This window comes from Fukomys damarensis, unplaced genomic scaffold (genome assembly GCF_012274545.1).
Source record: "Fukomys damarensis isolate Sample0158 unplaced genomic scaffold, DMR_v1.0_HiC HiC_scaffold_19, whole genome shotgun sequence".
In the NCBI taxonomy this organism is placed as follows: Eukaryota; Metazoa; Chordata; class Mammalia; order Rodentia; family Bathyergidae; genus Fukomys; species Fukomys damarensis.
Window position 1 is genome coordinate 34,278,009 of NW_022900931.1, and position 24,173 is coordinate 34,302,181.

The 24,173-nt window shown below is 41.6% G+C and overlaps 1 protein-coding gene across 1 annotated transcript in view; it reads left to right on the top strand.

The window, feature by feature from the left end:
* LOC104860228 (T-cell surface glycoprotein CD1c3-like) overlaps positions 1-2,153 on the top strand; it is a 4,594-nt gene extending 2,441 nt beyond the window's left edge. The window contains exons 4-5 of the mRNA XM_019207082.2: positions 27-172; positions 1,947-2,153. Coding sequence (XP_019062627.1) covers positions 27-172; positions 1,947-2,153 — 353 coding nt within the window. The remainder of the gene's footprint in view (positions 1-26; positions 173-1,946) is intronic.
* Positions 2,154-24,173: the final 22,020 nt, after the last annotated feature.

Here is a 24,173-nt window from a genome sequence, read left to right on the forward strand (position 1 = left end):
CTCCCCGCTCCGCTCCGTCCCCACAGCGCCTATGGCACCGTCCCGTGAGACGCCTGCAGATTCCCGGGCCGCCTCCTCTGCGCAGGCTGTTGACACCGCGCGCCTCCTGCGCGAGGCCCACCTGCCAGCGAGGCCTGATTTCCGGCGCTCTGTGAACGGGATTTCCATTGCGGTCAGCGGCACTCAGCCAACGACGCCTCTTCTAACGACTCTCCGGAGAGCTTCCTCGGCCTGTGTGTGTGTGTGTGTGTGTGTGTGTGTGTGTGTGTGTGTGTAGCAGCCTTTTCCGTCTCCTGAAACGGGGAGCCCTCGACTGCGCCCTGCTACAAGGCTGCATCTATCTCTTGCCGCCTGAACGGCTCTCTCCCCTCCTTCCCCCTTTTATTTTCAGCCCCTCGGGGTAAGGATCATGGCAAGGGTTCCTTTCCTGCTTGTAACATGTGCCTAGGAGAAAACCAAACAAACAGGAATCGCGGTCTGTGGACAGATTGACTCCCACTTTGCCGGTTTCCCCCGGTGTCACTGCAGCTTTTGAAACACCAGTGCCCTTTTTCTTGTTTAAGTGATTAAGTTGGCTGAGAAACTCCAGCCTCCTGTGTAGCTCGCTCACCTTCTCCCTAGAATTTTAAGGGACAATGCAGTCTAGGCCATCAACACACGTATTTTCTAGGTACAGTAAGGCAACTCCTAGCTTGTTCCAAACACCAAGAGGAGGGAGGGAGAGATGCTCTTTTTTTTTTCCCCTTCACTGCTGAATAGAAATCATTTTTGGTATGAGGCTCATCAAATAAAGCATTTTGTCTGTTTAGTTATTATTTGTTTTTATTCAGACCCCGCCGGGACACATTTTGTAGATCTCTCCTACCCCGCAGTTCGTAGCCCCTAATATCTTTGTATACCCCCCCTTTCTTTCTAATACAGAACTGCGGATTTCTTTCCCTCATCCCTCCCTGCCAGAATTCCTCCGTCTCCCTTTCTCCCTTCTGCCCTCCTATTCGGTTCCTGTGGCGGCCCAGCCGACACACCACGAACAAGCCCGAGTCGGGGAGTGAGGATTGAGAAAGGAAAGAACACTCACGCCTGAGTGCAGACGAAGAGAAGTCTGATTTATTTCACCGAAACAGCTCCTTTTAAAGGCTCACATCAGCAAGAAGCTTTTAAGGGCACACAACAACAGAAAACACCAAGCAATCGTTTTTTTCTTTAGGCAAAGACTGGATTTCCTGACTCTTGCAGATAACATCAGATTTTCAGCTAATGAGTTTCTGTTATGGCAGGGTCAAAGAACAAAACAAGCTTAACAGTGTCCTTGAAAAGTAACAAATGTTGCATAGATTGTGTCGATGCCTTAATTGTACAGGAAGAAGTTATTTTCCAAATGTCAAACTCCAGTGTGCTATGACTGGGCCCCCACAGTTCCTGACCCCGGCATCCTAGGCTCCAGTCCTGGGTCCAGGTGGCACAGTGGGCAGCGATGGTGGGACCAGGGCTGCACCGGACCCTGTGTGGGGAGGGCACACACTCACCGTGTGGCAGAGTGCACATCTGGGCTGGGTTGTGCTTCCTTCTGTGCAAGGCCTCGTGTGCACCACCAACAGAGAAACGGGTGCTAGAGTGGGAAGGGTCCAAAGGCGTCACTGACGGAAGAGGCGCTCGAGTGGGAAGGGTCCAAAGGCGTCACTGACGGAAGAGGCGCTCCACGGACTCTGGGCACATCCGGAAGTCCCCCTCCAACATCTGCGAGAGAAGCTCGCTCACAACCTGGCATCCTGTCGCAGAGGGCTCTGGGGTCAGAACACACACATGACCACGGCCAGGCCCTGCCGGCCCGGAGCCATTGTCTGTGGTCTTAGTTAGCCCAGATGCTCCCCTCTCCCAGAAGGACGCCTTTGAAGACTTGATCTGCAAGCCTTTGCTGTATGTTCTGTCGTCGCCACTTTTAACAGGCTCTGTCCCTGCGACTGTGTCCAGCCCTCAGGCCCCTCTCTCACATCCTGCCCGCTGAGAAAAGTGCAAAAATCGAGCAAGTCCCCGGGGAGCCTGGCCTTCAGTGGCGGATGTTCACCTGGAACAACCGCACACAGACTGAGGGGTGCCCTAGACTGTCTCAGCGGACAGTCGCTACTGACAGATGCCTTCTCCCTGCCCCTTGAGGAGAGGCTACAAAGCCTCTGCAGAGGATGGGTGGATGGATATCCGTCCACAGTGGATATTTTAAATAAAGGTATAGGATCGTCTTTCTCTCAAGTCTACCCTCGGGAGAGTCTACAGTTACTGCAGACAGTGAAGACGTACCTCAAACTTCACACGCCACTAGAAGGGCGTGTGGGAAGAAGCTCTCAATGAAACAGCAAGTGATATCGTAGTTCACATTTGCACTGTTTCTGCAGTTTCCCCTGTGGAGCCAGGATGGGGCTTGGCAGGCCCGCAGTGGCACTGCTGCTGGGTACCTCGCACCCTGTGCCACATACTGGTGTTGGTGAGGCCATGCAGGAAGTGTCCAGGCATCGCCAGGGTCCTCGCACGGATGACTCTGGCTGTAATTAGCTGTGCTCAGAGCACTCACTGAAAAGCAGTCGGTAACCAGAGATTTCCATAAGAGCAACAAAGTATATCACTCCAGTGGACCTTCAACCCTCAACACACGCAGACACACACACACACACACACACACACACACACACACACACACACACACGCATACACGCACACACGCATGCACGCACAGTAGAAACCCGAGAAAACAAGGCAATGCAACGCCTCCAAGACCTCCCAGTTCCTCAAAGCTGATCCATGGGGGTTGGTTGGGGGGAAAAATCAAGATCTAAACAGGAGAATTACATGAAATGATAAAGGAAGAAACCAAACAATTGATAAGGTGCTTTGCAAGATCAAAAATGACATACCTATTGTGTACAGGTACAAATGCTCTGTGATGAGTGCTATCATTATGAATGTCAAAAATGCTATTAAAAAACGATATAACTAAAGAGATAATGATGGACTTAAATGATCAGTGAGCTTAAAAAAGACAGTAAAAAGCTACCTGGGCTAAACAAAACAAAGATAGGTCTGATGCAGGGAACCACGTGCACAGAGATACATTAAAACCAATAGGAGATTATAGAAAATGGATCCAACAACTTGTAGGTGATGCAAAGAAGACTGACATAAGATTGGTTTGGGCAGGGCATGGTGGCACGTGCCTAAAATCTTAGTACTTGGAAGGCTGAAGCAGGAGGATTGTCCAGTCTGCATAGTGAGTTCAAGGTGAGCCTCAACTGCATAGCAAGACTGTCTCAAAAAACCAAAACAAACAAAGAAAAAAAAAGATTAATTTTAATTAGGAAGAATAATAGTACAAATGGTATAAAAAACTTGCTTACAGAAATCATAGGAGAAAACACTCTGAGTATGGGGAAATATTTTAACATAGAGGTAAACAGTGCATATAGAACCTGAAAAATACAAGACCCCAAAAGGACTTCACAACACATCATAGTCAAAATACAAGAAATGCAACACAAAGACAAGATCTTAAAAGCTGTTAGAGCAAAGAAAGAACTCATAAAGGTAAACCCATTAGAATTATAGCACATTTCTCAACACAAAAGTTAAAGGCCAGGAAATTTGGAGTGAAGTTTTTTCAATCCCTAAAAGAAAACAACTTCCAATACAGACTAATATATCATGCAAAACTTTCTTTCAAAATTGATGGAGAAATAAGGACTTTCTATGACAAAGAGAACCTTACAAAATTTAAAACAACCAAACCAGCACCCTGAAATATTCTCAAGGGTTCCCTAGAATAGTGATGGCGAACCTTTCAGAGGTCGTGTGCCCAAAGTACAACCCCCAACCGACTTATTTATTGCAAAGTGCCAACACTGCCATCAAACATGAATACCGAGGTTTTAGTTTAGAAAATAGTAACTCCTAGATTAAATTCTTTTGTCTTCTAAGAAAAACAAATAACACACAAGCCACAGGCTCACCACCACTGCCTCAGACAGAATAAGACAATAAAGTTCAGGATGCCAAAAAGTCTGATGGAATGAACACAGGAGGCAGGAGTAGAGGAGGGTGGCGGTGGAGGAATTGAGCAACAGGAAGATTGTGTAATGACAAGAATAAGTCCATACCTTTCAGTGATAATTCTCTACGTGAATGACTTCAACTCCCCAGTCAAATGATACAGATTTCCAGAATGGATTAAAAGGCAGAACCCAAGAATATGTTGCATGCAGAAAACACATAAACCCGAAAAGAACTTCATAGGCTATGAATAAAAGAACAGAAAATAATATTCCATGCATCGGGACAATGAAAACAGGTTGGAGTAGCAACTGTATTTTCAGACAAAGTGGATTCCAAGCCAAAACTGATTGGAAGAAACAAAGAAGGTCACTACCTGTTGGTTAAGGGGACAGTTCAATAGGATTATGTGGCAATTATAAATAAATATATATACATCAGACACCAGCACAGCTATGTACAAAAAATGAACACTGGTGAACGTACATGTCAGATATCAACACAGCAATAGCAGGAAACTTCAACTCACTGTCACAAGTAAATCAACTAAACAATAGACCAACAAAGATATATCATAGTTGAACCACAGCATTGAACAAATGATATTGATATGCATCTCAATATTCCATTTTACAGCAACAGAATTCACAATTTTCTCGGCAGCACATAGTACTTTCTCCAAAATAGACTACACACTACCCCATGAAGTATGTTTAAATAAATACAAAAGAATCAAAATGACCCCAGGCATATTATTAGACCATAGTGCAATAAAATTCCCTTAAGGACCTCAAGTGTGCAAAAACACTAATGGCACTGTCCAAGTTCAGGTTCAGAGCCAGGCCAAGGTGAAGAGCTTGTCTCAGAAAGGCTGTGAAAGTGGAGTCTTTCTCGTGGCAAGAGTCCTAAGAGAACTCTGAAGAGACTCCGAGGGCCTCAGAGAAATGTGACGGCAAAAGCACCACTCACTGTCTTGGACTAAAAGAGAGTAAGATGCAAAAAAGAAAAAAAAGGACTTTGGACCTTGGAAACTTCACAGAAAAGAATCAGTCTGAGAAAAGGACTGAGTTGCAGTCCAGGGCTAATTCTTATGTAAAAATAGACCAAAGGGCTCAGGAGGAATGGTAAAAGAGCCACCAGAACTGATCCCATGTTTAGGACCAATCCCTGAAATGCTATTATGTTTTCTAATCTGGAAAAAAGAGCAATAAAACCCTAAATGTGACAATATAATGGGGATTCAATTATTAGTTTAGCTAACAGCTGGGTATGGTGGTGCATGCCTGTAATCCCAGCACTCAGGAGACTGAGGCAGGAGGATCACTGAGAGTTCAAGGCCATCCTGGGCTACACAGTGAGCTCGAGGCCAGCTGGAACTACAAAGTAAGACCCTGCCTCAAAAAAAGGTAGTATTTCTGTATCCGTGTTTATAGGTAAGATTGGCCTGTAAGTTTTGTGCAACAATGTTATACTAGGCTCAGGAAAAAAATCAAAGTATCCTTCTCTCCTTTTATATTTTCTGCAAGAGTTTTTATAAAATAAGGATAACCTGTTACTTAAAAGACTGCTACATCTCTTCTTTTATAATATTTGCATCTTATGACCTTAAGGAATAGAAATTCTAAACATCCAAATCAATTTTTTAAAAATTTCTTTTTCAGCCAACTTTGGTAATGATATTTTACTAAAAAATGTAGTCATGTCATTTGTTTTAAAACTAATAGCTGTATTTTTGAGGCATTTTTAACATAAAAAGATCTGTTCTGTATTTGTACTTTATTACCCTGTTTCTATTCTGAGTATTAATTTGTGTCTACTCTTTTTTTCCTTTTCAGGCTTTAAAGCTCTTTCTATTTACTACTTTTTGAAGAGAACCAGGATTTGATTTTCTGGTTTCATTCTATTATAAAATTCTTTGATCTTTCTCTTTAATTTCTACCTTTGCCTTTATTTCCTTCCTTCAACTTTCTTTGTTCTTTTCCTGCCTTCTGAGGTGACTGCTTGCTTATTTTATAATAAATTCATTTAAAAGTGTACACTTGTACATAAGCACTAATTTCTTCGGGTGTTGGGTATATAGTGTTCTAATGATATACCATGGTTTTTTATATTTAGCAATTTCCATGGAAGTTTCTTTTTAACCCATGTATTATCTTACAGTGGAATGATTTATAAAACTAGTAAACTTTCTTGGCTATATTTTCTTTCTATTTATAACTTTATTATACTCTCAGAGAATAGTATATATAATATCAATTCTTTAGCATTTATTGAGATGTCTTTCTGGTCTAATATATAGGGTTTCTTTTGTAAATCTATATACTTTGGAAGTCATAATTATTCCTCTGAAGGGACTTTTTACCATAAATGTGTTGCACATTTCTATATCTTAGTAACCCTATCTGTTTTCCAATAAACTTCTGAGAAAAGAGATCTAAAAATCTCATCATCATTGTTTTGGTCAGTTTAACCTTGTATTCTATTTCTCTGCCACATTCCCGGCTATTTTGTTGGTGGTCTCCTTGGAGATTATAATTTTATCAATATTAAATACTTCTCTCTACTCCATTACATTTTTGACTCTTAAAAAGGTCAGTATACATTTTCTTTTTCTTTTGTTGGTACTGGGCATTGGACTCAGGACCTTGCCTTGGCACTTACTTGTTATTTCCATTCTTTTATTTTCAGGCTTTCAGATATTTCATTTTAGGTATTTCTTTTATAAACAACATATAGCAGGATTTCTTTAAAACTTATCTGAAGATTTAACTCTTGCTAGGCATTTTAACCCATTTGAGATTTTTGTATATAGTGATTTTTAATGTATTTCTGGTATCTTAGTTTACTTTTTGTATCATCGTTTATCCGCACTTGCTTTTCTATTGCTATCTTTGCTCCTTTGGATATATTAGTGTAGGTGTCTTTATTTGCATGATTTGCTTTGAAAAGTAACTCTGTATTTGATGTATATGACCCCTTCCTATTTCCCTAATAGCACTGTATCATCAACTCTCATGTTATTGTGATCTAAATTTTTATCCTCATTTTGATTTTTAAATACATCCGTGGAAACTGTTGTGTTTTTCCCCACATTTAATGCTTCATTAAATTTAGCAATGCATTTTTTTGTTTATTTATTTATGCATATCAGCAATGCATTTTTTAAATTGATTTGTTCATCTTCACTTTTCCTGCCTTCCTCCCTGAATCAGTTTTATTGCTGATGTTTACTCTTTAGCAGTTTCTTTACAAATATCAGTAAGGAAGTAAATTGCTGTTTTTTGTTGTTTTTTTTTTTTCCTTCACATTTTTGTTTTTTTTGGTATTGAGGATTGAACACAGGACCTTGTGCAGCACTACTGAACTGCATCCCCAGCCCCTAAAACTGCTATTTTTTGTTTATAGACTTATTATTCTTTATAATACAACTGTGGATGTAGGCTGGGCATAGTGGGGCATGCCTGTAATCCCAGCACTCGGGAGGCTGAGGCAGGAGGATCACTGTGAGTTCAAGACCAGCCTGGGCTACATAGTGAATTCCAGGTCAGTCTCAACTACATAGTGAGACCCTGTCTCAAAAAACAACAGCAACAAACTGTGGATGTAAGTGTGATGGTTTCTTGTGTTCTTTGTGTCATGCTAGTTATTATCAAAGCTGGAGGGGGGTTTGAGAACCCGTGAGTCTGTAATCAGTTGTCAGAAATTCAAGTGCCAGGGACTCCCACGCTTGCTGGTGTCTGAGATAGAGGTGCGTTGGGAAGGACTGAGTCCTAAATCTGGAGGAGTTTGGTGCTAACTCTGGGTGGTCAGCATCAGCGTTGAATTATACATTACTCCTCTGTAGACCTTTGATAGGACCCCAAACAGTACAATGTGTGCAGCTCATAGTATCAGAGTCTGGGGTGTCCAGAGGCAGATCTACTGAGGACCCTCCAGGCGGAGGGAAGAGGCAGAGGGAGCTCAACCTCCCTTCTATAAGGAACCCTTGCTTGGGATAAGAGGAGTGTTTATCCATGACGACAGAACCCCGGAAGATGATTGCTCTACTCTCCAGGATATCTGGAATTAACCCCAGTTAGTACTTAACTTAATTGTGTTTCAGTAAGAAAAACATGGAAAAATGTCAGAAGTGGCTACTTTCAACATTCTAACTGTATGGAACATTAACCATTCCTCCTGCTGCATAGAGAAGATAATTCATGGGAAAAGCTAAAGGTATTACTGAATACGAGAGCACTGAAATTGGTGAATTATACTCATTCCTTACCTACAGGCATATTATATTTCTATCTTATTATATACCACTTGTTGACAAGAAATATACAAACTTAAAAATTTTATGGGCCAGGGATTTAACTCAGTGGTGCCCCTTCCTGCCTTGTAAGCACAAGGTCCTGAGTTTGATCCCCAGTACAACAACAACAACAATAACAACAAAAATAATAATAATTTTGTAGTACATTATCCTCTTTTTGTCAGTCAAATCTAACAGAATTTCGCAAATAATGCCATTAAATTTTCCAAAAGGAAATTTAAAGGAAAGTATAACTGTTGCCTCATTACGGGCTACTTAATAAAAGGAAACTTTAAGGAAATGACTCATAATTTATGGAAGCAGAGCTGAAAGAAAAGCTAAGGAAGTGAGGTATGTGCTTGTGTTTACACACTTTTATTAGGGCACCTAATTAGGAGAAATACAAAGGTGATTAAGAATGCCAGGTCACTGGACTGGAGAGGTAGCTCAGTCACTCTCTGAGAAAAAAGGATATAAAATTTCAAAGCACTCATCAATAAAGGAAATTAAGTTTGGGAGTTATGAGACTCCCTAGGATATTTCTGCTGTTGTTTCCAGTGATAATAGAAACTGTATTTTAAGACTATGCATCTATTTCTCTTAATCTATTACTTTTTTCAGTACTGGAGCTATACCTCATACCCTTTTGTATTTTATTTTATTTCGTTTTAAGCAACATCTTGCTAAGTTGCTAAATTGCTCCGATTGGGATTGAACCTCCAGTCCTCCTGCCTGGCCCACCAGAGTGCTGGGATTTACAGGTGTGTCCCTCCAGTCTCCAATATTGGGCTTAAATTCTTAAAGAAGATGCGTGAATGCATTTCCTTAGGCTGCTAATCTAACGTCTGTTTCCACAATAAGATTAAACACCATTCTCTGGCTGCTCTATTAGGAGTCCTAGTAGTTGGCCAAGTTTTAACAGACTCTGGGTTCCTATTGATGGTCTGCACATTTTTCTTTTCAGGTGCATTCGTATATTTTCCCCCTCCCCTCCTTCCTCCCTCTCTTCTTGTTGCTGATTTTAGATTAAGCCTGATATCTATTATTTCTGTGTTCGCTATAATAGTAACTTATTTAACTTTCTAGTTGCTTCTTCTGACTGAAATCCTGAAATCTGTGAGCTTGGTACTGTCGAGGCTAAAGGTACAATAAAAACAAGTAAAAATCTTAGCTTGTTCTTGAATGTCATCTTCAATTCTTCTAAGAATGTTTCTGGGCATCTGTGATAGAGTCCAGAACAACGTCACCAATGATGTCTCAGCAGGCACATAAATATGTGGATTTATATTTTTATGCCAATGTTAAACAAATGATAAATGTGGACTTAGAACCAAACAGTAGAATCCGGTCTGATCAAACCATTCCCTGTGTGGCCGGCTAGGGTTCCTTTCTTCTGTTCTGTCGGCTGTTGTTAGGATAAAAGCACACTTAGGCAAGCAGCCTAACAGCGTCTAGGTCCTTTATGAATCTCACTCAGCACGCAGCAGTGTACGGACCAAGCACTTCAGCTATACACTGATAATAGAACAAGAACAAACGCTTTTCGCTTTGTTTCCTGCATTCTAAAAGACAGACTTCTTATATTTGTTAACTCTCGGGATAAGCCTGGATCCCGGACTCTGTTTAACACAAAAACCTACGAGGACACGTATTGTATGGTTCGAAGCAATTTCTCTGTTATACTCTGCTGCACAATGAGAAGAGAAACCCTGACTCACACAACGGAACTTGCTGTGTTTCCTCACTGCGGTGTCTTTTTATGCTAATAAGAGGAGATAGACTTACGTAGATAAGCTTTCCTTAGCTCGCTTATGTTGTGCACCGACAATTCCCACGCTCTGCGCGCTGTTCTGAGATGTGGTGCTGAGGATTCAAGTCACTTGTGTTTGAAGCTCAGAGCTTGCTGCTATTCCCAACAGTAAAGTGGTCATTAAGTGCTTTTCATGCAGTTGTTGAATTCACATGTGGAAGCTCAACAAGGACAAACTTGAAGACTGCCACTGGGTGCTGTGCAACTTGCAGGAGGTTTTCACACTGACAGGAGTATTTGTTCTTTTCCCTGAGGGAATAAAAGAAGGAATGATTTCTCTGAGATGCTAGCACATACAGTATCAATGAAACAACGAGCCTCACCTTTATGTATGCTACTCTAGTTATACTACATGGGCACTAAAAGCTTATAGCAAACATTTTTCAATTTTTTTTTCTAATTTCATTTCTGAAAAAAATCACAATACCAATTTATTACTTGACTATGAGAGATACCATCAGCAGGCTAGATTCTCTTTTATGGATTTCATCTTTCCTATTTAATAACGCTATGTAGGAAGTCACAATTTTATACTTTTTTTTTTTTTTTTGTACCAGGGATCCGGCTCGGGCCCTTGCTTTTTTTTATACTTTTTTTTTTTTTTTTTGTACCAGGGATCCGGCTCGGGACCTTGCGTTTGAGAGGCAGGTGGTGGCACCGCTGAGCCAAATCCCTGGCCCCACAATTTTATGCTTCTAAAGATTTTAACGTAGCTTCGGGAGTGCAGATCTGCTTACCTCTGCTCCTTGGGCAAACTGTATTCATGTACTCGTGATCAACACCTTGGCCGTTTTCCGGAGTGCACAGGCCTCTCCTGTCTGTCCTGGGCTTCATGGTTTGGCGGAGGAAGAGCTGCACGTTTTTGACACCTATTCTGCCCGTGGTATGAAAGGGAGCGCTCGCAACATGGTGTGAATCTTCTTTTCTATTTGCTCTTTACATTTTCACTGTGTGCAACTTGCATGCACTACAGTAGCCAGGGTCTACGAACTTTGATAGAACTGAAGAATTTCAGTCCAGAAAGGCTATATAGTTACGGCCCTGCTGATGCAGTAGAGACAAGAACGGAGGAAGTGACGTCTGTGGCACGGGCACTGACACATCTAATTCTTCACTGGGCGCACTGGGCGTTTGTTTAAACTTAGGTCAACCCGGGATACCTAAGTACTTGTCTCTAAAGAGCTCCAGATAGTGTTGATACATTGTAAAAAATGCGGTAAATGCTAGTTGTTGTTTTATAAACAACACAATAATTACGTTAGAGTTCGGATCAGTGATTTTAGTTTCTGGAAGACTTTCTGGTCTTTGGCGCTAGGGTGGTGACACGGACTCATCTGGAATTTCTGAGGCTTCGTTGCTTTGTCCTGAACCAGCTCTGCTGCTCCTGCACCACTCCAGAGAATGGTGGGGCGGGTGGGGACCGTAACGTCCCAGCACAGGGCCACTGTGGTGCTTTCCCAGCCTGCACACTGGCATGGTGAAAGACTCCTCATTTCTTTCTGCAATCTGCAGTCTGAATTTGAGTTCATTAAACACATTTCTTCAATTTGACTCTTTGGAAAACTTGTCTATTAAACAAAATACTTTGCAGTAGTACCATTAAAGCTACTAAAAGAAGGAGACCTCAAGACTAAAGTTAATTTTAGAAGTCAGACATTAGAAATTTTCACAGAGGCCATCATTTTACTTTTTTCCAATGACAGTACATTTTACACAAATAAATTAAAAAAGAAAACTTTCCATAGTGAAGCTCTGGAAATGACAAACATTCAGGCACCGATTTTGATAACAGGCAATTTAAACGACACATGGCAGCATTTACACGAGGGTGTAAGTAAATGATCCAAGTTAACTCAGCAGCCATTTCTATTTCTGTCATGTTCCTGCCTAGGTGCTCCCTTGTTGGGGCCAGTGGTTCTTTTGGTGACATACTATATAGCAGATGGAAAACATTAACTACTATTTTCTGTACTTGTCAAAAATATTTTGTAATCACTACCCAAATTTTTAATATATACCCATATGTATATAAACATTTTCTACTAAGTCCCAGTAAAGCAAATAGTCATAGTAAATGAACCATTGGTGTGTAATTAAGTAAACTTTAAAACAAAAATAAACATGCATTTTTTTCCCCTCTCTCTTGGATCTTTACGAGACAATTCTATATATTTTTAGCATTTAGCAAGCACAGGCTACATCTTATCCTTAGTCACCCCTGAAGGCTGGTAACAATTTATCCTCGACACAAACTTGTTAAATAAGTGTCAAGAAACGTTCTGAAATAAGTCTGTCTGATTATATCATTGGAACTAAGTCAACCCTGAGACTTCCGTTTGTGACAGCTATGTTCAATATGGAAATAACTTTTGTCAGCCGGGTGTGGTGGCACATACCTGTAATCCCAGCACTTGGGAGGCTGAGGCAGGAGGATCGTCATGAGTTCGAGGCCATCCTGGGCTGCATAGTGAGCCCGAGGCCAGTCTGAAATACACAGCAAGACCAAGAAAATAACTTTTGTCATAGTTTCAGAACTTTACAAAAATTTGTGAATTAATGTATTGTTTAACATCAGGACGTGATGGGGGCAGGACTTCCTGGGCTCTGCTAGCCGTCTGCTTGCATCTTGGGGAACTATCGCAAGTTCAACAGAGTAACAGTTGAGCATTGCTTCCATTTTGGGTATGACGTTAAAAACCAAGTTCCTGAACATGCTGAACATTCTAGTCCTGTTTCCCTTCCGACGGTGAATATAGAACCCAAATTCAGAGACATTTATCTAGGGAAAAATGATCATACAACCCACAATATTGTTGCTTTCTACAATCGCAGTTTAAAAGAATCAATGGACATGCAGTTTTCAGTTTTTCTTTCTTAGCAAGGATCGTCCTTTTTTTTGTGAGATCATGTACTTTCTATTTGGGGGCAAGAATTCCTTTCCTTTATGAAATCATTTAAAAATCACCTGCCCTTTTCAAGGAATTGTTCTAGGTCCTAGCAGTTAGCAGCCAAGGAAGCACAGAAAGTCTGTGAGCACAGAGCAGATTGTGTAACTCATGTCAGTAACAAGTGGGTAGGACAGAGCTGGGTGAGGCTCAGCATTGCAGGTTCCTAGGAGATCTGAAAAGTACCGAATCTCTGGTGTCTCTGGACAGACAGCATTTCTGTTGGTCTGGAGTACAGCTGGGGCATCTGGACTTTTAAACACCTAGTGTGGCTCTAAAGCGAAGCCAGACTTGGGGCCGACCCGGTTAGAGTGGCAGTGGGTGCACTTTACCAGAGAAGGCCTTTTGGGTTAGGGCAAGATCTGGGTGAAATGTGAGCCCAAGGAGGCCGGAAGTGCCTTCCAGGGAGACGGGCCACGCAGGCCAAGCAAGCCCCAGGCTGAGTGGGTGCTTTGCGCTGGCACGGGGAGGGGGAGGTAAGTCTGGTGGAGTAGGGTGGGGGCCAGAGCTGAATAACACAGGGTTGGAGAGTCGGAAGAGTGAGAGACGGAGATCCCAGCATGGGCTGGAAGGACTGTGGCTTATGACTGTGTAATACGAGGCCACAGGTAGGATTCTGAGCAGGGAGGTGAACCAGCCTGATCTGCACTAGAAAGGACCACTCTCACCGATGTAGGGAGATGGCAGTGTTGACCAGGGCGTCAGGGGAAAGGTAGAGCCAGAAACCTTTGCTCTTAAACTGAATGCTGGATGTGCAGAAAATGAGTCAGGGTTTAGCTTTGGAGGCTTAGGCTTGAGCAGACATTCTTGGGTGAGCGGCGGTGTCCTGTCCTATGCTGCATGATACCAGAGGAATAGGTTTGCTTTGACAGGAAAAGATCCAGAGTGTTGTTTGGGGCACATTAAGTTTTTGTTGTTGTTCTTGTCTTTTTCGTACCAGGGATCGAACTTGGGATCTTGTGCTTGTGAGGCAGGCAAAGGAACCACTGAGCTAAATCCCTGGCCCTGGGGCACGTTAAGGTTTGAAGTAAAAGGATGTTGGAATGATCAATGATAGGTTTGGATTAAAAAAAAAAAAACCTCAATTGACAAAACGTTGGTAGTGTTAGTACCTTAACATCAGTTTATTTTTATTAATTGATTTATTTATTTGGTGCTGGGGATTGAACTGAGGACTTGCTGTGTACTAAATGCACACTCGACCGCTAAGCTACACTCCCAGCCGAGTGTAAAAGTTTTCATACTCCATACATAATTTAAGGCAGTGGATTCACCATACAGAGCACAGTTGGGAAATAGATTGTTTATAAATATCTCCCGGTAAAACGTGCCTAAAATAAATCGAAACATTGACAGTTGCAAGAAATTAATGATCTTTCTGCAGCCACGTGATGGAAGTCAAAAGTTCTTGGTTTTATCCATTTCCTGAAATAGCTACATTATAGCAGCACTAAAACATTAGTCTAATATTAGATTCGAGGGATTCGCATAGTAGTATGTATATAACAGGGGCTGGACCAAATCCTTTCAATTTCATGCCATGATCCCTGCTAAGACACCTGGGCCTTGTAAGACTCCTTTGTTACAGCTCAGAAGATGAAATCAAGAATTTATGCAACGAAAAAAAAAAAAAAAAAGAAGATTTCCTTCAGCACTATGGGTGATACCGGTGTATACTGTGCTATAAATACACAGATTGTTAATATTTAGTAGAGCCATGTTTAATGCCTGAAATTTTTCCCGCCTGGACTATCAAATGATAAAATAGTTCCACAGTGTTTCTTAAAGAAAAAAGGGAACATTAAAGAATAACCAAAATTATAATTTCTAAGACTCCAGATATCTTTTAGTGAAATCATTTCCTCATATCCAGTGGTTTTATTTATTTATTAGCACTAGGTGTACTAGTTTCTGCATTGAAAATAGACTTGGCAAAACTGAGGCAAAAGCCGTAAAACGGAGCCTTGGGGACAGAAACTGCATTTTGCAGTTTCGTGGGCTGCTGGTTTATGTGAAAGTAAGTTATAGCTAAGTGCCATGTGGACAGTAGTGAGCTTAAAAGCATGTTCCTAACTGAGTTACCTTTCAGGTAATTTCAGGTAACTGAGTTACCTCTCAGGTAATTTTTATAAACATAACTAGCATGTGAGAAGCCAAGCATCAGGAAGGCCCTGGGGTTTTTTATGAGTCCGTAGTGTCACTTTCCACTGACCTTTCTTTGTGGATCTATGACATATTTCCCAAAGTAGAGCCGAGTGCATTTGTGGAAACACTTCAGAAAAACACAAACACCCTATTCCACGGAGGTCTCGCAGGTGAGCTTTCTTCGGGACTCGTGAAGACCTCGCAGTGATGACTGGAGCCAGGAGAGCACAGGCGGCAGCAATTTAGGGCACTCTGGTTCTCCTTCTGCTTCTGTCTTTGTGACAATTAAGAGAGGAGTTTCAAACAGGATGCTGCTAACCAAAGCTGACAGTGAAATTCTGCTGGCACACAATATGACTGATCTCCATGCAGTTACAGGAATTACACGCAGAGACATGTGCTAATAATGGCGAACTAGCAATTACTTTGTGTTTTTTGCCTCTCCCTGTGATGTAGTCATTGCTACTGGCCCTATTTTACACGTAAGGAAATAGGCCTTAGAGATTAAGTAAGTTGTTCCTATCTACCCAGTCTGTCTGGCCCGTGTGGAGCAAGGGAAAACTATCACGGCGGCAGCCTCCAGGGTGTCACCAGCGTGGTCTCCTGGGCTTCTGGGTTCGTGATGGGACCCAGAGAAGACCTAGAACATCCCCTCCTCCCCTTCGGAGGAGACCACCACAAGGCAAGGATCCTGAGTTAGAGAGTTAATGCGTGCCCTTCACAAACAGTATTTTAAGTCTTGAGAGCCAGTGATATCTCAGGCTTTGAAGACTGCCAGCTAATGCTGTTTACTCACCTGGCAAAATCAAGCCGAATGGAAAAAGGAAAAAAATAGCAACCGTCTAATAAAAATTACCTTTCCTTTTCCTGAAAGTTAATTAGAAAAAGGATTGAACTCTTGGTATCGTAAAAGCCTACACTTGAAAGCAATCTGTAGAAGCCAACAACAGCTGGATTCAAGTAAGTTCTTGAATGTGAATCTTTAACTTTTTTTTTTTTAACATATTGAAAAGTTTCATAATAGCCAAATATGGCTGGTTTCCAGGTCTTAAGCGTCTCCGGTAGGAAAAGTCTTGTCTTGAAAGCATGGCTAGTTACACAGCTTCTGCAAACTCTGGCAACAGTTTGGAATCATGAACAACCTTGTTCCTTCTCAAACTGTTCTGCTCAAAGGACATCTCTGCTTGGCTCGGAGTCCCTGAACCCCGCTGCCTCCCAGAATCCATCTGCCCTCAAACTCACCACACCATCTACCCAGTGAATCCTGGCCCTGTGCAAAGGAGCAGGTCCGAGGAAGAGGCAGGAACGCTCTCAGGCTGTCTTTCCCCTTTGGACATCAGCCCCAGGCAGGCCTGGGAGGGTGGTGATTCAAATCGCTACTCACTTTGGCTCTGGCTGAGCTTTGGGTTTCGATCTGTAGGAAAACATCTTCGTAAGGAGGGAAATGCAATTTAAAACAAATAATAAGGGGCCGGGGAATTAGCTCAGTGGTTCGGTGGCCTGCCTTGCAAATCGAAAGGACCCGAGTTCGATCCCCGGTACCAGGAAAAAATAAATAAATAAATAAACCAAATAATAACACACAGGGAGTTGTTACCTAAGAGTTAGATGGCACTGAGGTTCGTTGGCTGGGATGTTTCTCATGCTGTTACAAGAGGAAAATGTAAAATGGAGAAACAAGACAAGCGAGGTTCGCATATAAAGCATTCCCTTCCGAAAGACGCTGGAATGTAAGCACTTCTGTTAAGGGCCGTCTGCTCCCTGGGGCTACTGTCGCTGCTTAATCTTCTCATTGTTGTTTTTATCATCTAGCAAGAGACTATAGGACTATATAATATCCTTTTAAAATTACTGGCAAGACCCGGGGATGTAGCTCAGTGGCGCAGCACTGGCTAGTGCAAGGCTCTGAGTTCGATTGCCAGTAAAAACAAACAAACAAACAAACACCTGCAAGAGCTCTGGAGAATAGCACAGTGGCAGAGTGTTTGCCAAGCACGCATGAAACCCTACGTTCGATCCTGACCTAGAAAAACAATTCTACAAAAGGAGGCCCTTGTATTCTAAGGTCGAATTATATTGTATGTAAAAGTTTACACGGGAAAATATATAGTCCCCACCAGGTCACTTTCCTTCTTTCTTCACCTTACAGGACTAATTTTTATCAATGGGACCAAGTGGATAGTTGTAAAAAATTATTCACTGTTGCTCTCACAAGTTTTATTTAAACATGAGTTATTAAAATGACCACTTTGGTTTTCCATTTATTAGTATAATGCAGATGTATTTATAGTCCATTTATATATAGTCCTATTTTTATTTCTCTTTATTTTTATTTTGAGTATTTTAGAGCATGTCTAAAGCTTATAGGTCCTGAGAATATGCATAATAACAATCTGCTTAAATTTGAATCTATCCTAAGGAGTATCTAAAAATTAAAGTATGTCCTTGAAAACAATGCTTTGGGTAGAATCTGTTTGGTGGATATGCTGTGAAAAAAATTTTTTTTTTTTTGGTACTGGGGATCAAACTCTGGACCTTGCACTTGCAAGGCAGGTAGTGGAACCACTGAGTCAAATCTCTGGCCCCACTGTGAAATGTTTTAAACTTTCCTACCTATGTGAAAATCATGTAATACAAAGTTAGAACAAAAGCTCCAGACTAGATCCATCTGATATGATCTCACTCATTTTTCCATTAAAGTTCCCAAAAAAGATACTCACAAATATGAAAATTGGAAACTACAGAGGAGAAAAGTTTGCAAAACTGAACACAAATCCTACAGTTTTCACTATTGTACTAAGTATGATTGAAAAATACAGCGAATGTTTAAATTCATAAAATCTAACACAGTAGAAGACACAGTGCCATTAATCCCCACCCCAAAAAATACTCTCCCTCGCTTTGAACACACTGTTCCACGTCCTGCCTCCACGTCCTGACTTGATTCAAAACATTTACCTTTCATGGTCATTTTGTCTTTAGGGGAAGAGCGAGGAGTCAGATGGGGCCAGGCCTGGTGAATGAAGTGGGTGAGGACAGACCTTCGTGGTTTTCCAAGCCTGACTTTCCGCTGGATGGTGCTCGGCAGCTGCATTCACTGTATTTTTTATCACCCTGCATAAAGACAGGAAAACAGACCCCCAGAACGTCTTCAGCAAGGGCCGAGTACCACGGGATAAGTGTGTTCAAAGCAAAGTGTGTTCAAAGTACGTGAGGGGGATTAGAGCGGATGTGTCTTCTACCGTCATTTTTTAATTTAAACTCTCACCCCCATATTTTCTATCACTGGGGTGGGCAAAGGCATCATGTGTGGTCTGAATTCTAAACCAGAGATGCAAGGACCACAGCAGTAAAGAAAGAGGCTCTGAGTCACGTCCACTGCCTGCCCTGGGCAAGGAGCTCCTCCACTCATGGGCTCTGGGGCCCAACATTCACTCAGTCATCCTTTTCCCTATCTGCGAGGAAGCTCTGCTATGAGCAGTCCGCAACTCTGCCTCCTCCATATACCCTCTCCCAGTCCCACCATGACTGTTTTCTTTCTAAGTCTGTCGAGTCTCTAACACTCCTGCCACAGTGGCAGGTCGCGATGTATCCCGGCTCTGGGAGGTGTAAGGCAGGAGGTCACTGTGAGTTCAAAGCTAGCCTGGTCCGCCGGGCGAGACCCTAGAGTTTCATGGTGAAGGGATTTCTACAACAGAGCTACAGTCAACAGGAAGAGCCCCGAGAGCTGTATCTCTAGCACGTGGTCTTTAAAGTACAAAAGGGGCCAGAGATTTAGCTCAGTGGTTCCGGTGCCTTCCTCACAAGTGCAAGGACCGGAGTTTGATCCCTGGTACCAACAAAAAAAAAGTACAAAAGGGGACTTTCAAGGTTGCTCATTATCTGTTTAGTTGGTTGGGTTTTTTTTTGTGTTTGTTTGTTTGTTTTTTGAGACAGGGTCTCACTATGTAGTTGAGACTGCCCTGGAACTCACTGTGTAGCACAGGCTGGTCTCAAACTCCCAGTGACCCTCCTGCCTCAGCCTCCCGAGTGCTTGGATTACAGGTGTTCCCCCCCACACTTCCTTTCAGGACTTTAAAGATGTTCTGTTGTTTTCTGGCTTCCACGAGTCTGGGGGCATTCCGCCATCATTCTTCCCATTGTTTCCTTGAAAGCCTGAGCTCTTCTCCTTGGATGCTCTCACAATCTACTCCTTATCTTTGTTTATTAACAGTTGATTTGTCTGGACAATTTTTTTTTCCTTCTAACTTATCTTGCTTGCAGTCCAGGAATATTCTGGAGTCTGTGGGTTTATATCATTGCCAATTTAAGAAGTTTCTCAATTGTGATTTCTTCAAAAATTTTCCCATACTCCACTCTCTCCCTTTTCCTTTTGGAACTGCACTTCGCGGACCACACCAGGCCATTAGTGCTGTGGACCCCAGAACTCAGATTCCGTCCTCTTCAGAATCCCACCCCACTTGGTGTAAATGGTACATCGCTCATCTACAAACGTACCCATAGCTTCTCCTCCGCTCTGTCCAGTCCACTGAGTTCTCTGAATGATTCCCATACCTATGATTGTATTTTTCATGTTTAATATTTCCATCCATTTCCTTTTTATCATTTCCATCTCTCTGTGAATAGTTCCCATCTGTTTTTTGCATGGTGCTCATTTTTACCCTCTAATTCTTTAACATGATCATTGTGGTTATTTCTAAGTCCCTGTCTGATAAATCCAACATCTAGGCCAGGCCGTTCTGATTTGCTTTACTTAGCTGTGTTATTTTTAACTTGTCCGTTTTTACTGTTTTCTCATCCTTTGACACAATATATTTTATTTTACAATGTGATTTTACCTATATAATTTCTATAACATCTGGGATGCTTTGCCTTTCCATTACTGATGTCTTTTCTTTCCCTCTTTAATTGCTGTTTCCAGAAATTTATCAAATTTAAAACTTTCTTTAAGGACTCAAGTTTGGAAAGAAGTTGAAGAGCTGGAGAGGAGGAGGAGGACAGAAAGGGGAAGGAGGTGTAAAAGAAGGAAGATATGCTATTTACATGGGCAAATGCTGCATGATGCATGGTGCACTACCGCAGGAATGCACTAGTAAAGACAAAAATAACAAAAACTCAACTCTTAAAACACTGTCTTTCATTTCATTAACTATCACCTGTTCGCAGTCTATTTCATTAATTTTTACGTCCTCACTTCTCTTGTTTAGTTTATTTTGATGTTCTTTTTTCTATCTTCTTTAGCTGTAGGCTTGTATAATTTCTATTTTTCTATTCATTAGGGCCACAGATTTCCCTGTAGGACTGCAGCTGCCTACCATGACCTTAAGGATTCACGTTTAGAAGTTTAGGGCGTGTTTAGGATACTTTAGAAGCCCTACAGGTAAGTCTGCACCTGTCCATCAACCCTATCCTCTAACCTGTCACCGCAGATTCCGAGTTTCACAAGCCAACGCCTGGGAGGGCTGTGGATGTAGTGGTTCCGACGCCTGCCTCACAAATGCGAGGTCCTGACTTCGATCCCCGGTACTGAAAAAACAAAGCCTGGGAGCAGGCGAGGAGAGCTGAGAGAAACCTTCTCCAGGGGGTTGTGCCATGTGAGGTACTGGCTTCCAGCTCCTCCTAACTAGAGGGGAACAGAAAGAAAGACAAATATCTTGGCCTCCCCGGGCCCTTATTAAATGTATTCGTCCATTTTTTGTTGTTATAACAAAATCCTTGACGCAGGTTCTTTTATAAAAACGTGCACTGAGCTCACAGTTCTGGAGGCTGAAGAACATGGAGCGAGTTTGGGCCCCACTCTGGTGAGAGCCTCAAGCTGATGGCTGACTGTGGTAAGGAAGTGTGTGAGGGAGAGAGCGCATGGCCCAACAGGCAGCAGAGAGAGATTGGCCTCCCACAGTCCCTTCCCCTAGTATGCCCTGAAGTGCCTTCCCCCACGCCCCACCTCTTAAAGAGCCCCCCATCTTAGCGCCACCCAACTAAAGATCGGTCCTCTGACACGTGAACTGTGGGGCGGCAACTGAAACCACAACACTGGGGATCCCACAGTGGCCTTCCAAGGCCACTGAGCAAAGAACACAGAAAGCAAAGTAGCCCAGATAATAGGAATAAGGGGCAAGATTTCTGATATAAAACGAATATAACCTTGATATTAAAACATGACAAGGAAAACACGGGAAAGGAGAAGAAAATCACAAGCAAACCAAATTGAGTACAGTGAAAGGATAATTCAACATTACCAAGGCCTTATGAGAAAAATGCAAATTCAAGATTAGCAGGTCAATAAACGCAGTTCATTAATAAAGGATATAAATCCTATAATAAGTACAACTTCAGGAAAAATTCTAAAAAAGGACTTGGTAAAATTTGTTACCATTTACAATTGAAAACTGTCAGCATTGTGGAATAGAAGAAAAAATATTCATAGTCTACCAAAAACCTCCCAATGTCTTCATACAGAAAAAATGAATCAGTGAAAGTTTCCCTCGCTGTTAAGAAAAGCAAAAATATTCATGTCACCTCTTTAATTCAACATTTTAGTAGTGTTCCTAGGTAGTGCAATAAAGTGAGATGGAGACATAATTTTTGTGACTGAATAGGAAAAAAAATGTTAGACTTCACATATGACATCAATGTGTTTGTAGATGAAATAACATACAGGTAAAATTTTAGAGTTAATAAGAGAGTTTCACAGGATAACTGCATCAATTCAATATACAAATTTCAATTTTATTTCAGAAAACCAGGAAAGGGTTAGAAAAAAAATTCTTCAAAACATATGCTTTATTTCAGCATTAAAGATAATTATAGGCATGAATCTGACTAAAGATACACAAAACATTTAAGGAGAAATTTGCAAAATTTAAGTGCAGCATTTACAAAGAAATAATTGAAAAGAACAACTGTGTTCTGGATTAAAAGGCTCAATCACAGGAAGATTAAAGTTTCAAAAACTGAGGTATGCCTTCAATAGGGTCTCCAAAATGTATTTCTTCAGTGAAATTTCAAAGATGTATGCGTGTACTTTTGAAACTTGAAAAAACACATTTCAAAATATATGAAGAAAATACTAAATTTAAAACTGATATGAAATTTTAAAAGGTCAAAAGTAGCCAAGGTATTATGAAAGAAGAAACAGAGTGACAGGATTTCCTTTGTTAGTGAGATGAAGTCGGAGACTCTGGTGGTCAGGACAGTATAAATGCAGCAATGAATGAAGGGGCACAGGTCAGAGCAGAAAGTCCCTAAAGGTCCCCCACATCTGTGGTCCTTGCTATGTGATGAAATAATAAAGCAGCAGGAAAAGGAGAGTCTTTCAGCACGAGTGCTGAGTTAATTGGGTGTATATGTAGAACAAAAGAAAATTGAATTATTCACATCTTATACAGAAATTGAGTCTAGTATATGTGTACTCGTGTTTATAGTGGCACAGTTCATAACAGCTAACACTTGGAAATAATCCAAATCCCCATCAACTGGAGACCGGATAAAGAAGATGTGGTTTTTCTATAAAATGGAGCACTACTCAGCCATAAAGAATGAGAAACTAGAGACATTTATAGCTCAATGGATGCACATTGAGGCCATACTCTTAAGTGAAAAAAATAGGACACACATGTGTAAATACTGAATAGTTTCTCTGGTGTGAAAAATGAAAAGTGTAAATAAGGTTCAAATGGTACAATTGATAGTGTGAAATAGGAAGAAAATGTCTAAAGGGGAGGAGGGAAGGGGAGGGGAAAGGAAATAAGGGAAAAGAAAAAATGTGAAAAAGGAAAAAATGGAAGCAAAGTCTTTGTAAATTGGAAAGGGTGAAGCGGGTAAAGAGAGGGCAGGGGTATGGGAAAAAAACAAGAACCAAGACCTGTCAGGTAAGGGTACAAGATCCCAATGATAAATGTAACTGCATTGTTTGATTTAAATGTACCAATAAATTTAACGGGGGGGGGGAGAAACAATCTAATCAGATTAAGACCAAAGTGGAAAACACAAAAATTATAAAATTTTAGAAGATAATAAAGGCAGATACTTACACTGCTTCAAGGAAGAGAATATTTGACCAAAAGCTAAAAATTGCAGATAGGAAAATACACAAAATTCAATTATATTGAAATTACATGTTTCACTTAAACAGCCATAAAAGAAGTAGAAATACAGTCTTAAGTGTGGGGGCAATAGATATTTTCTAGTATATAGCCAACAGAGGACGAGTTTTCAGAACCTTTAGAGAACTACTAGAACGACAAAAGCAGAATGCCAAAAATGGGCAAAGACTCCAAATGAGCACTTCAAAAAGGGGACATCTCAGGGGCCAATTGTATTAATGTCTTTCCCACTGCTGGGGAAAAATTCTTGACACCAAAAAATCAAAGGAGAAGTTTATTTTGGCTCATAATGATGCAGGAAATATTACTGGAGGTAAAACATGAAATATTATATCTCCCAACCTGTTAGCTGTATGATATGCCGAGCTCATGTTCTCTAAAAATCCAAGAATGAATCCTAGGAACACCAGAGGCTAAGAGTAGGAAGGTATTTACTGACGGAAAAGCTCCTGAAGGGCAGAAGGGGTCCTGACAGGGTAGCCAGGGACCCCACTCTATAGGGGAGTCTTATGGGGTGAAATTCACTGGGTATGACGTGGCCCACAGCCATGAACACCCAGTAAGGTTACAAGTACAGTCACTGGGTAATGGTGGTCCGACTGGGACACAAGTCATGATCAAGCGTGGGTGGAAAGAACTGAGACTCCTAGGAGGCGGTGGGTCCAGAGGTCTCCGGTCACCACTGGGGTGGCCAGTGTCTATGTAGACTTCATCAGGCCCGGGGTTTGTCCTCTGAGGAAGTGTGCAGGTCTGGCCATCTTGTCTTTGTCTTGAGGTCAGGTTTCCAACAGATGCATCTCCAGTGCAGCTGTGGTGTGTGTCGCCTTTGTCCTCCCTGT